Source organism: Amphiura filiformis, chromosome 14 (assembly GCF_039555335.1).
Source record: "Amphiura filiformis chromosome 14, Afil_fr2py, whole genome shotgun sequence".
Classification (NCBI taxonomy): domain Eukaryota; kingdom Metazoa; phylum Echinodermata; class Ophiuroidea; order Amphilepidida; family Amphiuridae; genus Amphiura; species Amphiura filiformis.
Genome location: NC_092641.1, coordinates 64,778,541 through 64,796,562, shown reverse-complemented (window position 1 = coordinate 64,796,562; position 18,022 = coordinate 64,778,541). Strand labels below are relative to the sequence as shown.

The 18,022-nt window shown below is 41.3% G+C and overlaps 2 protein-coding genes across 2 annotated transcripts; both read right to left on the bottom strand.

Moving 5' to 3' along the window:
* Positions 1-959: 959 nt before the first annotated feature.
* On the bottom strand, positions 960-2,225 carry LOC140169579 (uncharacterized). The gene has a single exon (XM_072192843.1). The coding sequence runs from the start codon at positions 2,223-2,225 to the stop codon at positions 960-962; it is 1,266 nt and encodes a 421-aa protein (XP_072048944.1).
* Positions 2,226-2,327: 102 nt separating this feature from the next.
* On the bottom strand, positions 2,328-5,352 carry LOC140169578 (uncharacterized). Its single transcript, XM_072192842.1, has 2 exons — positions 5,329-5,352; positions 2,328-3,938 (listed from the first exon to the last, which is right to left on the bottom strand). The coding sequence occupies exons 1-2, from the start codon at positions 5,350-5,352 to the stop codon at positions 2,328-2,330; spliced, it is 1,635 nt and encodes a 544-aa protein (XP_072048943.1).
* Positions 5,353-18,022: the final 12,670 nt, after the last annotated feature.

The following is an 18,022-nucleotide window of genomic DNA, read 5'->3' as shown; positions in this document are numbered from 1 at the left end:
TCGCCAATAGGTTGGTTGTTGGTTTCTGCATGTTGGGACCTGCCCGCTGGGTTCGCCAATAGGTTGGTTGTTGGTTTCTGCATGTTGGGACCTGCCCTCTGGGTTCGCCAATATGTTGGTTGTTGGTTTCTACATGTTGGGACCTACCCTTTGTGTTTGCCAATAGGTTGGTTGTTGGTTTCTTCAGGTCATGTTGGGAACTGCCCTCTGGGCTCACCAATAGGTTGGTTGTTGGTTTCTGCATGTTGGGACCTGCCCTCTGGGTTCGCCAATAGGTTGGTTGTTGGTTTCTGCATGTCGGGACCTACCCTTTGTGTTCGCCAATATGTTGGTTGTTGTTGTATCTGCATCGTGGGACCTGCCCTCTGGGTTTGCCAATATGTTGTTGGTTTCTACATGTTGGGACCTACCCTTTGTGTTTACCAATATGTTGGTAGTTGGTTGTTGCATGTTGGGAACTGCCCTATGGGTTCGCCAATAGGTTGGTTGTTGGTTTCTACATACCTGTCCTATGGATTTGCCAGTAGGTTGGTTGTTGATTCTGCATGTTAAGACCTGCCCTATGAGTTCGCAAATAGGTTGGTTGGTAGTTTTTGCATTCATACCTGTTCTATGGGTTCGCCGATTTTTGGGATGTGCCCTTTGTGTTCGCCAATATGTTGGTTTTTACTTTCTGTATGTTAATATCTGTGCTATGGGATTCAATAGGTTGGATACAGGTTCCTGCATGTTGATACCTGCCCTAAGAAATCGCCAATAGCTTGGTGGTTTTTGAACGTTGATACATGTCCTATGAACTCGTCAATGGTTGGTTGTTGGTTTCTGCTTGTTGATATCTGTAATATGGGTTCGCCAATATGTTGGTTGCTGTTTTCTGCATTTTCATACCTGCCAATAGGTTGTTTGTTGATTTCTACCTATTTTGTGAGTTGACCATATTGGTGCAATGTGCCTCTTAATTAAACAAAGACCGAATATGCCTTTCCTTGGACCAGGTAGCTCTGTCGAACGGGGACAATCCGCTCTTTGAACGTTACGTTGTGGGCCGACCGTGAAATAGATATTATGTCAAACCGATACTTTAAGGTTTCTCCCATATGTTTAAGACGAAATAGCTCTTCCTGAAGCTTCTTAACATCCTCTGGAGTGCGTATGTTTTCACCGGTTTTTTCAACAATTGCCTCATCCAAGATCGCTCTTTGTTGTTCGTACTCACGCTTCATACTTTGCATTTGTACCAGTAGTGGGTCGTTTCTGATTGCTTTTGCCTTGTTTCTCTCCTGTTCAATGGACATATCTAGGTAGTCGGCTACTGCGTCATTGTAGGGTATAATGGCATTTGCTTTGAGGTATGAGCCAAACTTGGCGCTGGCTTTTATGATGTATTTTTGTTCTTCCATCAATTCCCTAATTTTTCTATCAATCGCTTTTATCAAAGCCTCTTTTCTTTCTTTGTCGCTTTTCCTTTCATTGATTTGTGCTTGAAAGTGACTTTCAAGACCTCCTTGTTTTAAGAACTCGATATCTTTGTCATACTTTTCAATCTGCATCTTTGCATCGATATCGCTTTGAACATTATGTTGTATTACCACGGCTAATTCTGCTAATGGTGTGCTCATAGCTAAGATGATTCGTCGAACCTCATTCACATTCAAAGTATCCGTTACTTTGTGCGGGGTCAAGGTTCCGATGTGAGTGAAGAGGCGTAGTGTTTCTTCAACTGACCTCTTCCAGCTTTCACCGTAAGGCCTGCTGTCTCCTTGGTTGAATACCACGCCATTTTTCAAACAAGCCAAAAAGCGAAATGCCTCGTTGTCAAAGCAGAAGTAGTTATGTTCGGTAGCTTTTATGCCGACGTTTCTATCGTGGAGCAATCTATTGAGGGCATGCAAGGTGTCTCCAGGCTGGTAGAATGTTGCTCGAGCGTTTGTAAAGCAGAAGACAATGTTGTCTTTGGCTGAGGAATGTAGATGGGCCAAGAGCTCTTGGATACAAAAGCGGAACATTGCTGAAAGACGGAAATTATTCGGCTTGAGAAGTATGCACACTGCATGTATCTCGTCGTAGTGAGTCAGGTATGACAGTATGTTGTCAAAGTTTTTCTTGTCTTGTTCTATGCCTTCACTGTTCCCTACTCCTGGCGTATCAATCAAGCGAACTATCTGATCACCTACATGGAAGACATAGGAACGGGGCTGTTTGGTGGCAGACTTTCCAGCTTGCATGTTCTCATTGGTGTCGGTTTCTCCTATAATTATCTCTCTCCTATAATTTTTCTCTCCGTAATAATGTATGAATGTGAAACTGGATGGTATCAGAACATGGAATTACTTAGAATTGATAGCTTCTTCCAAATTAGCGAAGTATTTGTAGTTGATAAAACCATTGATCCTTGTAGATTTGCCAACTCCCGTCTCACCGAGGATCAGTATGTTTTTCTCCTGCACTGCCCTAGGCTGTGACAACTCCACAGCTAGGATATCCTCTGGATACTTCTTCGTGATTTCTTCCTCGACCTGTGCACACTTCTTCCTGATATTGTCATCGATTGATATGATGCCTTTTGTTTTTTGGTCCTCTGATATTAGTGTACCGTCTAAGAACGTATGAACACTTGCCTTCAACTTGCCAGCTGGCCAAAGATCATGTCTTACTTCTTGGTCTACAACGATAAAGTCATAGTTTTTACCATCCTGTGCATGCTTTTTCTGTAGTCGCAAAAAGAACGCTTGATTCTTGTCATGATTATCCTTGTCATCTTCATCGGCAGTCTTGTAGAACACAAAGACATGTTTTTCATCATCCACGGTGAGGTTGTCTTTTCGTCCAAGATAGATGATTCCTTTGTTCTTCCATGATTTGATAGATTTTACTTTGTTCAAATCCTTTTCAAATCCACGATCGTTGAACTTTGAGACGAAATATGAGTCTTCCTCAATTTGAAGGAATTCTGCAAGAAACGAAACCTCTTCTTCCTTCGATCTTACTTTCATCAGCGATTTTTGAAGCCTAGCTTTGAATTTTAACTCTTCCAATTCAAATTTCTGGAAAATCTCCTCAATTCTAAGGAGAGATTCTTCTGCGACAAAGTCTTCATTGTCGTGTAGATCTCTATGCCGTATCATAAGCTGTTGTTTCTTCTTCGTTATTCTTTCCTTGATCTGTCCACATTTCATGATGATATCTTCATCGATGGCCCGGTATAGTGTTTGAATCTGTATTTCATGCTCACACATATCGACGATATCTTGCAATGGTATCAACATATATGTCAACTGGACCCCCTTACCTTTGTTTGTGCCTTTAACAAGACCTGGAATCTTTCTTGCTAGTTCTACCGCACCTTCGAATGTAACCGGAAGATCTTCGCCAGGAGCTGAAACATCTGCGTGGCATTTGAAGGTGAACTTTTTGTGGATTTCCTTGTCTTTATCATCATATTTTGCTGATGCAGATCCTTCGAAATCAATCTTTCCTTTCAGTTTTTCAAGCTCAGCACTCAGAGCTCCTTTGACATCGGTGACATCTTCATCTTCTTTGTTTTCGTAAGTACATGTAACCGTGCAAACTGCTCCCCAGTCAATGGCGTAAACAACATGAGTTGCTTTGACGACTTTTCCTTCTCGAGGTGACAAAATACCCATGTCGATCACTTCTTTGTGGTGGCGAATCATGACTTTCTGATTAACAGTTCTAGACTTGTAAAGTAGACTTATACTTTGAGCTCTAGCGCTATGTCTTTGCTCCCCAAGATAGGACCCGGATCCTTTCAACTCGACCATACCTGCCAACAAACTCACCTGAAGCTCTGCTTCTACTCCCAGTTTGTTAAACTTCTCCGTTAAGTTGTCTTCCAATACAAATTCTATTGAAGTATTCCCAAGATCCGTGGTTTTAATTGCTTTGTCTTGAAGCTCTGTTCCAAACAGGGTATCACCCTGAAAAACAAATCATGTACAACATCATTTATTCCCACCTCATAACCAACATCAATTCTGATTACGGCCGGGTGCACCGCCCAGTCCGACACGCCACTAGTCCTACACGCCGCTCGTCCGACTACACAAATTCCCTATACTTAGGGGTACGTCAATCCGAAAATGAAAAGCACTGCACTAAACCGAAAAAAGCATGCGTTAGTTCGAAAATGAAAACCACCGCAACAGTCCAACACTTCGCCAGTCCTAAATTTAATTCTGTAAAACACGCCGCTAGTCCGATTTTTTTCTGGACTAGCGGCGTGGTTTTCAGAATTTTGATAAAACACGCCGCTAGTCCAAATCTGAATAGTACTTATTCAGATCGACACACCGCTAGTCCGAACTGGAAAACACTTCTTTAGTCCGGCACTGCGTTTGTCAGATTCTGAAAAACACGGCGCTAGTGCGAAACTGAAAACCAAAACGCTAGACCGAATGTGAAAAACACTGCGCTAGTCCGAATCTGAAAAACTCTGCACAGTGTTTCACAAATTCGTACTAGCGCAATGGTTCATAGATTCGGACTAGCGCAGTGGTTCAAAGATTCGGACTAGCGCAATGTTTCCCAAATTCGGACTAGCGCAGTATTTTTTTGAGATTCAAACGAGCACAGTGTTTTTCAGATTCGGATTAGCGCAATGGTTTTCCGGTTTGGACCGGGCTTTTGTACTAGCGGAATGTTTTTTAGATTAGGACTAGCGCATGTCGGACTGAAGCAGTGTTTTCCAGATTCGGACTAGCGCAGTGTCGGACTGCCAATCCCACTGTAGCCCATCCCTGCCAATCGAAACAAAAATCAAGCTGTTTGAGACAACTTGTGTTACTGTCTTTCTGTACGGATATGAGTCATGGGTAATCACCAAGGATATGGAAAACAAGATCAATGCCTTTGCAACATCTTGCTACAGAGTCATGTTAAACATTAAGCGTGTGGATCGGATTTCAAATGAAACCATCTACAATCTGACCGACACCACTCCATTGGTTGCCAGAGTCAAGATTCATCAACTCAAATTTCTCGGCCATATACTGCGTCTTAAAGACGACGAGCCTGTGAAAGAATATGCCCTTTATATTCCACCACATGGAAATAGGAAACCGGGACGACCGCGCACACTGTACTTACACTATGTCCAGCACCTCCTGGGAAATACTGAAGGGATGCTGCAGGCAAACAAAATTGACTGATGATGATGAGTATCGGACTGGCAGCGTGTTTTCCAGATTCGGACCAGTGGTGTGTTAGACTAGCGCATTGCGTTTCAGATTCGGATGCAGTGCATTTCAGATTCAGACTAGGAGCGTGTCGGACTAGCGGTGTGTCGGTCTAGCGGCGTGTCGGACTAACCTGATTACCATACGATGCAAACATAATTTTCTTGACCCATTTTCATTATATGCATATCATTGTTATCAGTAAAATATCAAATAGATGAATATATCAACACAACATGTTATTTGAAAGAAGTGCTTACATTTTGATGAAAATGCCATTTACAATAACATCACATGATACGGAAGGCCTATTACATATCAGAGGTGTGTTAATCGCCAAGAGCAGGCAATACCAGGGAACTTTGAATTATGGAAAGGACGAGTGGAATTACGTCACGATTAAAAATATGTATGACGTTGATTTTTGATGTATTATATGCTTGATAGAAAAAGACCGTCTGCGCCGCTAGTATTCTACTTTACCGTCAGTGCAGGGGCGTAGCAAGAGCTTCGGGGCCCATGGACAAGGGGTAGTGCGGGGCGCTTTTAACATCTCTTTTATCAGCCCTATCCCTAAACCATAATTATAGTCTTAAGTCCATCTCTCATTACTAATAGCGTTGTTGCGACTCCCGTATACATATGCACCGTAGATCTTGATGAATAGACTTACGGTTAAAAGTCAATCAGCTGTATAATTTGAAGTACTCAACATGCGTGACCCACCCCGAAGAGCAGGCTGATATCAATCAATAAATCCCACTTGAAATCTAATCCAAAGGGTCTTTTTATCTTTTCAGTTTCTGTTTCCGTATCCGTATCCATTTTCGTATGTCATTGTTATTCTGAAGTGTTAGTCTCTCAGGTGTGACCAATCTTTTATTCTAGCCTTTTGTCACTTACTAATAATTTGAAGCAAGTCAATATTCGTATTCGTTTCCGTAAGTTATGTTAATTTCTGACATGAAAACCTGAGATGAGAGGGTTGGTGCTAATCTACGACGTAGACAAAAGAAGAGTCTAAATTTTACGGTCCTAAATTCGCGGTAAGTTGTACGGCTTCAATTGACTTGCGTTTGGTGTATTATGCACTTAACCCTCTATCCTTTTAACCAAATATCCTCGAGTCGTGCCATATGTCGAACTTTTCCTCTGGTCATAAGGGGAAAAAGTCAGTGGTCGCATATCTGTAGGATCATCGATCAATTAGATTATAGTCACTTTTTTGTACGTTGTGCACTTAACCCTCTTTTTTTTTTACTTCTGGATATCGTTTGGAGTCAAATGATTTTTCATTTTAAAGCTTATGATATATTTTCTAAACACGAAATAAAACAAAATTGACCGCGAGCGGACTTTACAGCTGTTTCGTGATGGACGGTCACATATATTCATTAACATATTAAATCGTTTATCCATTTGGTTTATCGAATTGGTTTGTGGCTGACTTACCTTGGGGCCAAATGCATGAATTGGCATATGGCCAAGTCAACTGTGGACGAATTGGTTTGGCCGAATCGACCTGCTTCCATGCTGATAGCAGGAAGCGGCGAAAAATTACGTACTTTTACAAGGCAAAAAGCAACTTTTCTAGGCATTGTTGACATGGTGCCTTCGCGCAAGAAAGTTTCCTACTATAAATACCTAACTTTTGAGATGGTTTGTATGTTTGAAGGTGCAAAATTAACAATAAGCTTAAAATAAGGCGCCGGGTTTAGCAAGTCATCATCAACGACTTTGACAGATGACGTCAGACACAATCTCTGTCTTGCTAATATCGACATGGACTATATTATAGAGCACGTAGTGTGATGGACTGGAAGCTTGACGCATCGATCTGAGGACAGCTTTCAGACGTAAGTCTTGATAGTAATACGCTGTTTTACTTAGCCTATATCTGGTGGCAGCAGCAGAGGCATATCGTCCGACGCGATCTGAATAAAATTGTTGTAGCCGTTCAACGTTCCGCTCCATGTTGCTCGGAAGCATGTACAATCCGTGTCCGACGACGAAGTCAAGCTTGCTCCTAACGTACTGGAGAGTTCTCTGGTACCGGTCGATCGAATCGGGAAGGTGTACCGCTGAATTGATAGCGTCTTCGACGTTCGCCAAAAATTGCTTTTGAGCGTCAAAGGCTTTTCCAGTGGAGGCTCCGCCCCCAAACCCTCGGTCGAACCCCCCGTAGACGAGCTTGAGATCCGAAGATTGCCCAGACCAAGGTGCGGATGCTATCGTTAATTCTTGACACTCCCGCTCGAGTAAATCCCTTTGAGGAATCCAGAACGAATGATCCGATCACCGCCATGGGGTCTCCCTTGCAAATTGAAACGTCGGTTATGTCAGGATCATGATCGAACATTTGGTCCATCCAGATCGGGTTAGTGGCGTCCCTGCTGTTGCCCAAAAAGTTGACGTGCCGCGCCCGGGGACGAAGATCTCAAACTTTTTTGCATCGGGGTTTTCGGCAAGTTCAACCTTGTCCGAGGTCTTTAGACTAAAATCCTTGTGGTAAATGCGGGTAAATTTTGCCGTGCCCATTCCGTTCCAACGGTCGAACGTTTGCCTCCAATTAGCTCTAGTGAAGACCCCGAATTCGGCGCAGATTCTTTCGTAGGCGTTTTTGTTTATGCCGTTCTGGAGAGGATTCCACGAATCTTCGGCGGGCAAGGGGCAGCTCATTTCGGACAAAATTCGCCTAATCTGGTAGTATGCGTGAAAACGACATACGGATCTGACAAAAGGATCCTGGTGGGTAAGACGCTCCTTCGATACTCCGCATCCGCTCGTGGCCGCCCAAACGGCGAAGGTTAACTGCATTTGCCAGAAAACCATCTGATCCGCGAGCCAATTTTCGTAGTGCTCGGGGTCCTTTGATTCTCGGAAGTTTGTAGCCGCTTCAGACGTTCGGAAATCTCGCGACGAAGCTCGATTTTTTATTGACCCTGATTTCTTGGTTTACTAGACTCCATCCGTGGGTAGGCTCGAACACTCCTCCGGTTCGTGGTTGAAAATCTTGATTGTACTCCATTTATTATAAAAGTGAACGCTTACGCGCCAGCGCTAAAATAAAGAAAATGAGTTTTATAACAATTACCGGCACCGGCAAAGGAAAACCTTATCGCCCGTTGCAAAGTATAGACAATAACGACAAGAACTTGAAAATTGGGATCTAAAGGCTTTCTGGCCGAGTAGGATGGTTCAACGTCGAAGAAGAACTCGAATGGAGGTACGCTCAAGAAGGGCATGGACCTTCAACAGGGATAAAAATAAGCCCAGGGCTGTATAATTTTGACATGCTCGTAAAAGAATTCACGAGTCAGATCGATGGACTCGAATTCAAAGTCGACAAACGCGATGGGAAACTCGACATGACAATTCCCGCGCAGTATGAGATTTGGTTTCCAGACCGCGTTCGAGAAATGTCCGGATTGGAGGACGAAGGGTGGCCAGAGGCTGGTGAATACACGGGAGATCGAGCGATAGAATTTTTACCTCGAAGAATTCTAGTGTACCTGAATCAGCTGTCAACCACGGGTAATCTCGTAAACAACGACGATGTTCTGCAGGAAGGCCAAGTTCTCGGGTGGATAGATCTCTCAAACGCCGCATTCGGAGAGTACTTCGTCACTAACTACGAGAAACCGAGTTTAAAAAAAATGCAAAATGGAACCACCCACGAGCTAGACTTCGACTTCAAAGTAGAATGGAAAAATTCTTCGAGAAAACTTGATAATCACGATCAACCGCTGGATTTTGAATTGGAAATACGATAGAATAAAAGAGAGAATGTCTATCTGGGGACCAATAATCAAAACAAAATCAAAGCCAATAGCTGGCGAAGATGTGGATCTTTCCGCGTACGTCAAAAAAATGGAGCGAGAATGACCGGAAGAATCAACATGGGGGCAAACAAATAACGGGTCTGGCTAATCCAACTGAACCACACGATGCAGCTACTGCGCAGTACGATTTCAAACTACGCGACGAATCTCAACGATATCAAACTAAATACATCCGGAGGAACATTGACGGGCGAGCTCGCGATGAGCGAGCACAGAATCACGGCTCTTGGAGGTCCTACCGAAAACAAAGATGCCACGCCAAAAGAATACGTGGACGCTCAGGTGCAGCTGATAAAAGAGTACGTGGACGCTCTGGAGCAGCACGAACACGATATAGCCGTGCACAATGTGGGAAGGTACATCGCATTACCCAACGAAGAAGACGGAACAAAAACATATTTTTCCGTGAGGGCTAAGAAAATGTAGATCTAGATTTAGACAAGCTGGTAGAGATCAAAAACGGGCAAGCCTTCAACGCTGACTCGAAATAAATAAGTATTACTAACATTCCTACTACGACTCTGCCTAACGAAGGAAAAAATCATGCAACTCAGTCGAGAGTTAGAAAGTTTCTTCAATTTAAACCTTGCGGTGGATCAACCGTGGAATCTTAGCTTTGCAGCCAAACCTGGAGATCAAAGCCCTCACGCAAACAATGCCATTTCGTTGACGTTTCAACCCAATCTAAGAACTTTTGCGTATTTTAACATCACCTGGAATGACGATGGAATAAGCTACGTTGTACTAAACAATGCGAGAAAGGTGGATCACACAGATTCATTGGAATTGTACATAATGCAGATGAATCACATCTCGATCGAGTACGTTCAAAACAAGCTGTGTTTTTGGATAAATGGCTATAAAAGACAGAATACGTACAGAACTCAAAGTTTCACCAATCTAGTAAAAATCGACATGGGCGTTAAGCAGCTAGGAATTCTGAGTTTCTACAACAGAAACCTAGGTAAGCCAGAGATCGTTCAGCACTTCATCGACAATTACGTTTTGAATTTTACGAACGACGAAGTTTTAATATAATGAATGATGAAAAAGCCTAGCGCACCACAAATGTATCCTGATCTTCCTCAGGAAAGCGAAGATCGAGGAGTCGAATTCCGACTAAAAAATATCGAAGAGATTAGGAATTTCTTGGACAACGAGGTTAACGAGAGGGAGAAATTGCGACGAAAATACAAGACCGCGTGGAACATGTTTTATAACACGGCTCAAGTTTCCGGGCTCATCGCGGTTGGATCTGGAACGGGGGCTGTGGGGACGCTGGCCAGTGGAATTGACGCGATCGCGAGTATTCCCCTCGGTGGAATCGCCATCGCCGGGGATCTAGTCAGCGCGGCATGCGTAGCTCTTGGAAAGGCTACCATGAAAAAATTGGAGAAGCACGAAAGCATAAAACGAACAGAGTCCAGTTTGAACACGGTGAATGATCTGGTGTCTAGAGCCCTTGAAGACGGACTGGTCAGCAACGAAGACTTCCACCACATTCGGCGGGAGTTGGAGAACTATAGAGGTCATAAGGCTGATATAAAGCATAGAACTCGCGCAGCCCTGATCAAATCAAATGCTGACAGAGCAAGAGCGATTCGCGCAGAAGCCGAAAAAGTCAGGATGGAGCGCGGGAAAAGAGACGCTAAAGTCCCTCAGCAACAACATGGGTTCGTTGGCTTCGGAGGCGGCCACCAGGAAGTAAACAAAAGCTAGAATTTAATTTGATTGTGTGGAAGTAAAAAAAAAAATTTTTATTTGAAATAAAGGAAATGGCGAATAAAAATCAAAACTCAGACAAAGATCTGAAAATGCAAAACCCAGATGAAGATCTGGCCAAAGTAGTAAGTACGCTGGAAGCCACCAAGAAAAATAGTCTAAAATGGCATAGGGAAAGAATTGAAAGGAATGAGAACAAAATCAGCAGTCTTAATAATAATGATTGGAATGTACATTGGTGTGGCGTGTACCATGACGGCTGTCGAAATTTAAGAAAGTCTATTCCGATAGCGATAAGCATTTGAGCAGATTACAGGGGTTGACAAACTGCCTCCAAGCCAACGAGTCATTAAAAAATTCCTATTGTGATCACCATAGGATTTTTTTTATGTTCAAAATTTGTTGAAGATTTAACCAACTTCAGAGGTTGTAATCGTATAGGTTGTCCACGGACCTCTTGGATTATAATCTTTGTGTAACGCCCTTCAGCTTTTTTACATCCATTTTACACCAACATGTAAAATATACCGGAACTTCTTCAAATTTTAATTCAGCCTCTTTTTGCCCGTTGTCATAGTACCAAATACAAATACCGCTTGGATTACCATTTTCCCCATTTCTTTTCGAAAATGTCCACTTTTTCTTTTTTTGTACACCGTAAATTTAAATTGCTTTTTTATTACTCCAAACAGTAGCGGTGGAAAAAAAAAAAAAATTGTTGAACTTTTTTTTTTTCAAATGAAGTAAAATCATTCTAATCCAAGTTAGGATGATTTTTTGATAGTAAAAAATTTGACCCCAATGGGATTCGAACCTGGAAATCTGCTTTCTAGAGTCAAAAATTTTGGCAAAACCAGTTTCCTGGAAAAACAACTATGTCTGAGAAAGCATAGACCACTGAAGAAGAGAGCCTATGTCTTCGCAGACATAGCACTTTTATCAATAGGAAGCGTCATTGACGTCAACGAGGGGGAGTGGCTGAGTTTTTAGCTGGTTAACTTATGAACTCGGCCAACATGTTACCCAGCTACGCCACACAGGGAGGCATGAAAATAAGAAGAAATATTTTTATATACCTTCTATTACATACCAAATACTAACTATACACACCAAATCAGTTTAAACAGTAGTTAAATAATTTGTTATTAAATAACAAACAATTCTAATATCCAGTCACGGTAAAATTACATAAAATATAAAAAAATCCACCATTTAATTCAATGACCCGAATATAATGCCTAGCAATCACTGAATTCAATGACCTGAATATAATGCTCTAGCAATCACAACACCTTACAAAGGTCAAACAAAAAACCTAGAGTTCAACACACATATTGTTGTACCTTGCTACTCAATAACATGAGCATACAGAACAAACAAAGCAGTTAACAGTAAACTATAAAACCAACTCGGGATAATGGAACAAATATATTTGAACATTTGCAGTCACAGCCAGTATAAGTATGCTGTTTATAATTTAAACACAGTTCTATTGAGCTTGCATTTTTATGTGGTTTCATTAGCACTGCCTTCCTGGACAAAAGTACGTACTGCTAGTTTAATTGTATTTCTTTAATCTCCCTGAGCAATTCTTCGAGCTGAAGCTTAGTCATTTTAGAGTACCCTCTCACGTCATTTTCTTTCGCTCTGCGTTTCAGTTCCTAAAGCGTAACTCGTGGAGGGGGGGGGGGCGGCTCTGAAAGGAGATCAAGAACTTGACCCCTCGTCATACGCAAGTATCCTCTGTACCTACGTTCTTTCGCAATACGCTTCAATTCCCGAAGCGATGAAGATGTTAAAGTTTGATCCATTTTATTTCATCCGCTTTTTCAAAAGCACAAAATTTCTAAATCAATTTCTTTTTATTTTCAAAGGCGTCAAATTTTTAAGCCAGTATCGGAAAATTCCTGTAAAAAAGCATATACAAAATGACACCGAATTTGCTGAAAAATCGAGTACTTTCAGCAAAAAATGACACCTAATTTATGGGGAAATCTCGTGACAAAAGCGACTGACAAAAACGGATCCAAAGTTTTGAAAAAATCGTGTGAAGAGTGGCTGGCAAAATTGAATCTATTCCCTATGGACGACGAGCATATGTGTCTATATCTCTTTGGTTGAAATTTACCCCATTTTTTAAACAAGTCAAAAAGCGAAATGCTTCATTGTCAAAGCAGAAGCAGTTGCGTCCTGTAGCTTTAAACCCGACTTTTCTTTTGTCGAGCTCTCTATTGAGGGCAGGCAATGTGTCTCCATGCTGGTACATGTAGAATGTTGCTCGAGCGTTTGCGAAACAGAAGACAAAACAGAAGAGGAATTCAGATGAGCCAAAAGCTCTTGGATACAAAAGCGGAACACTGGTGTAAGACTTGAGTTATTCGGCGTAAGAAGTATGCACACAGCAAAGATATCATCGTAGTGAGTCAGGTATGACAGTATGTTGTCAAAGTTTTTCTTGTCTTGCTCTATACCATCACTGTCCCCTACTCGTGGCGTATCAATCAAGCGAACTATCTGATCACCTACATTGCAGATATAAGAACGAGGCTCTTTGGTAGCAGAGTATCCAGCTTCTATGTTCTCAGTGGCGTCTCTCTCTCCAATCAGTATCTCCTTTTGCTTTTCATCTTGTGTGAATGTGAAACTGGATGATATGAGAACATGGAACTCCTTAGAATAATTGATCGCTTCTTCTAAATCAGCAAAGCACAGGTAGTTGATAAAACCTTTGATCCGTGTAGATTTTACAATTCCTGTTTCACCGAGGATCAATATGTTGTTCTCTAGTGTCGCAATATGTAGTGACAACTGCTTAGTTCGAACATTATCTGGATACTTTACATAGTTCATGCCATGGTCCGTCTCATTGCAGCGAAAGAGTGAATTTCTTGGATCAGATTTTCCGCATTTACAGTAAAAGCAATTTGATTTGTTGTAATATTCAACCACCTGTTTGCATTTGGAACACATCCAGAAGACTAGGTTGCCTACACACGCACCATTGGTGGGCAGAGCATGTGGACATTCAAGCTTGACACGTGCTAAGTTGCTTGGACGAATTTGTTGGGAGACTGAACATTTTATTTTGATCAGACACATATTCAAGTCTTGGTCTCTTTTCGAATGTAGGTCATTTGATGTTAGATCACCGTCTAAAAATTTTCATTGCCGTTGCTTTGCCAGCTGGCCAAAGATCTTTTCGCATTTCTTGGTCTACAACGATAAATTGATATTTTTATCCTTTACATACGTTTTATGTAGTAGCAAAAAGAACTCTTGATTCTTGTCATGACTATCCTTGTCATCTTCATCGGCAGTCTTGTAGAACACGTACACATGTTCTTTGTCATCCACGGTGAGGTCATACATTTCGTCCAATATATATTAAGGATTCCTTAATTGCTTTTACATTATTTAATTTTATTTTGTTGAATTCCTTTTGAAATCTCTGAATTTGGTAGTTGCACTTTTAGACGATAGATGAGTCTTAACTGCGGAATTCTGCAAGAGACGAACAGTCTTCATCATCCGATCTTACTTTCTTCAGCAATGTTTGCAGCTTAGCTTTGAAACTATATTCTTCTTCTTCAAAGTTCTCAAAAATGTCATCAATTCTAAGGATAGATGCTTCAGCGACACATTCTTCATTGTCGTGTAGATCTCTATGGTCGCCGTATCATTTGCTTCTTTTCTGTTATTATTAACATGACTTGTGCACACTTCTTCGTAATATCATCTTCGATTGCTAAGTCTTGTGTGAGTTGATCCTTTGATGTTAGTGCACCGTCAAAGAATGTATGAACACTTGCCGTCGCTTTGCCAGCTGGCCAAATATTATTTCGCATTTCTTCGTCTACAACGATAAATTTATATTTTGTATCCTTTGCATACGTTTTCTGTAGTCGCAAAAAAAGTCTTGATTCTTGTCATGACTATCCTTGTCATTGCACCGGCAGTCTTGTAGAACACGTGGTCCAAGAGATAGCAAGAAATTCGTTGACAAAAATGACCAGGTGTCTTGTTATGATAGTTGGATAGAACATCCCATGGGACATCTGAAAAGTGAAGTCTTGAGTGTCGTGAGCGGTGGAGCGTGACATCAGAGGTCAATGACCTCAAATTTGACCCGTTTTCCTGTATAAATGGTTTTCTGCATGCCATCTATTAACAAAAGCCTTGTTTTTCACATTTTTGGTGTCTAATGAAAGATATGGAAATTATCTATCAAACAAAATCAATATCAATGAAATTTAGCATTTTTACCCATATTTTGCAAATTGACCTGACATAAAACTTATAATTTCCTAAAAAGTGTGGGTGTATTACTAAAACATTTATACTCAAAAACTGACCCATTATGTTCACAAAAAGATAACCAAAAATTATGTGTGTGGGTAAAGTTGTTTTTGGGCAAGGACATTTAAAGTGCAATGACCTCTTAAATTTCCTATGTAAGAGGTTTTTTGCACATATAGACTGTGGGCTATGCCAACCCCTCCCTCTCCTTTAGGTGGATATTTGGAGATCTTTGGCATTGAGGTGTTGACATCCGCTTGCCTGCACATTGGCCAGCGGTGAGTACGGCGGTGAGGGCGCTTTTTTTCAAAATGCCCGGCAAAATCACAATAATCAACATAACTAGGCCAGCAGCATAATTATGATGTCTAAACCCATGTTTTCAGGGTCAAGGAATCCAAATGCATCATCTACAACAACATGGGATCTAAATTTCTAAGATGGCTGCCAAAATTTCAAAATGGCTGACATTGAAAATGCAATTACCTATTTCTCAGTCCTTGAAGCTCCTGCAAGCATAATTTTGATGTCTATACCCATGTTTACAGGGTCAAGGAGTCCAATAAAATCCCTAAGAACAGTCCAGGACACAAAGTTCCAAGATGGCTGCCACTGAATTTCAAAGTGGTTGCCATTTAAATCAATCTGGCCTATATCTCAGTCGTTGAAGCTCTAAGAAACATGTCTCTGATACATTGAGGATTTGAATTCCGTTTGCCTTCACATTGGCCAACGGTGGGTGAGGCGGTGAGGGCGCCTTTTCAAAATGGCATCAATAATGAGACCATAAATAATCAACGACATGTTTGCTTAAACACAAGAAGTATCAATGCCTAAGTAGTACTACTACTCCTGATAAACATGTCGACAAATGCCAGAATTGGGTAAGTGCAATAGCTGTCCTGTGAACATTTGGCAATACATTGTATATTGTACTCACATACACCTGGCAGCTACACATGGCATCTATTGCACGTACCCACTTGGGCACTGAACAGTCGATGTCCCAACTTCAAGATAAACAAGTAATCTAATCATATGCAGTAACTCTATTTGTAAACATCTACATCTTATACTCAAAAACGTTGCCGAAGCAATATCTAATTGAGAAACAGTGCGGTGGCATTGAATGAAAAACACATAAACATATAGACACTATAATCTTAGTTGTTACTTAAAGCTGTTTTGAAAGCTGAAATATTGGTGATGTTGAGAGTGTTTGGTGAGAGATCATTCCATTGAACTATTGTACGTGGCCATAAACTGAATTTGTAACTGTTGATTCTGGTTCTCATAACTCTGTATTTAGCTGGATGGTATTGCCTAGTGTTGTTATCAACCTGACGTTGGACGTAGTCTGGTTTTGGAATTGCAAGCGATTCATGTTGTATTTTAAACATAGTGGTAAGCCGGGCTTGTTTCCTTCCGATTCATGTTGTATTTTAAACATAGTGGTAAGCCGGGCTTGTTTCCTTCTTTCTTCCAGTGTAGGCCATTGCAATTTATTGAGGATTTGTTCTTTGTGACAAAGCGCGCTACTCTGTGCTGTATCATCTCAAGACGATGGATATCCGATGATGTAAAAGGGTCCCATACAGCACAGGCATATTCTAGATGAGGTCTTACAAGCATGAAGTATAGCTGTTCCTTTACCTTCTGCGGACATCTCCAAAGATTTCTACGCAAGAACCAGAGAGCTTTGTTTGCCTTAGCTATGATGTTGTTAATGTGGATGCTCCATTTTAAATTATGCGAAATGTTTACTCCAAGGTACGGATGGTGAGAGACATATTCCAGTTCATCATTGCACATAGTATATGTACTAATGAGGGGATTTTTCTTGGTTGTGATTCTGAGTGTCTTACATTTAGCTGTATTGAAGCGCATTTGCCATTTTTCAGCCCAATTACAAAGAGATGTCAAGTCCTTCTGCAGAATATATGTATCTTGAGATGTGTGAATGACTCTGTATAGAAGACAGTCGTCAGCGAACAATCGTATTTTTGTTAAACTATCGATGTGGTCTGCAATATCATTAATATATAGGAGGAACATTAAAGGACCCAATACCGTTCCTTGAGGAACTCCTGATTTAACATTTGCTGGGTCCGATGTTTCACCGTCCACCACAACTCTTTGCGTTCTTGTTGTCAACCATTTGTTAATCCATGCCAGGAGGCTGCCGCGCACTCCATAAAAATCCAACTTCTGCAACAGCCTCTGGTGGGGTACAACATCGAATGCTTTCTGGAAATCTAATATTTGGAGGTCAGTTTGGTGCTTTTGGTCTAAGTTGTGAGCAAGATCTTCAATTGTGATGAGTAGTTGTGATTCACGATCACATGAATGACCAGATCTGAAACCATGCTGAAAAGTGGACAAAATATGATGCTTTTCAACATGAGACATAATGTGACGAAAAATAATATGTTCAATGAGTTTACATGTGACAGAGGTTAAAGATACTGGACGGTAGTTTGCCGGTTTACATTTCTTTCCCTTTTTGTATATGGCAGTTATATTGGCTGTGAGCCAGTCTTACGGCAGGTCACCTGTGTCAAGTGACTGCTGGAAGATATGACATATGACAGGGGCCAGCTCTTCACTTAGCTCTTTTAGCACATGTGAAGGTATGCCATCTGGTCCACTTGCTTTTTTAGTATTTATTTCTTGCAGGAGCTTTTAGGATTTAGGAGCTAAAAGGATTAATTACAGGAGATTCTTCAGACGAAAAAAAGTGAAACACTAGCTAAGAGTAGCTTGATGACGTATAGCTCCCAGTTGCTTATTGGTGCTGGGTTTACTGTACTGGTGATAATGATGTTGGTGCAGTAGCTCCCAATTGCTGGTTGTTTTTAAGGTTTCAGATATTGCTGATGATAATGTAGCTACCAATTGCTGATTGTTGCTGGGTTTAGCTATCTACTGTTGATATTGGCGTTGATGAAGTAACTTCCTATTGCTGAA

Excerpts from the sequence above, each read along its gene's own strand:
- LOC140169578 (XM_072192842.1), bottom strand. The coding sequence starts at position 5,352 with ATGTTTGCATCGTATGGTAATCAG. Across the intron at positions 3,939-5,328 it reads TTGCATCGTATGGTAATCAG|GGTGATACCCTGTTTGGAAC; the intron begins GTTAGTCCGACA and ends TTTGTTTTTCAG.
- LOC140169579 (XM_072192843.1), bottom strand. The coding sequence starts at position 2,225 with ATGCAAGCTGGAAAGTCTGCCACCAAACAGCCCCGTTCCTATGTCTTC.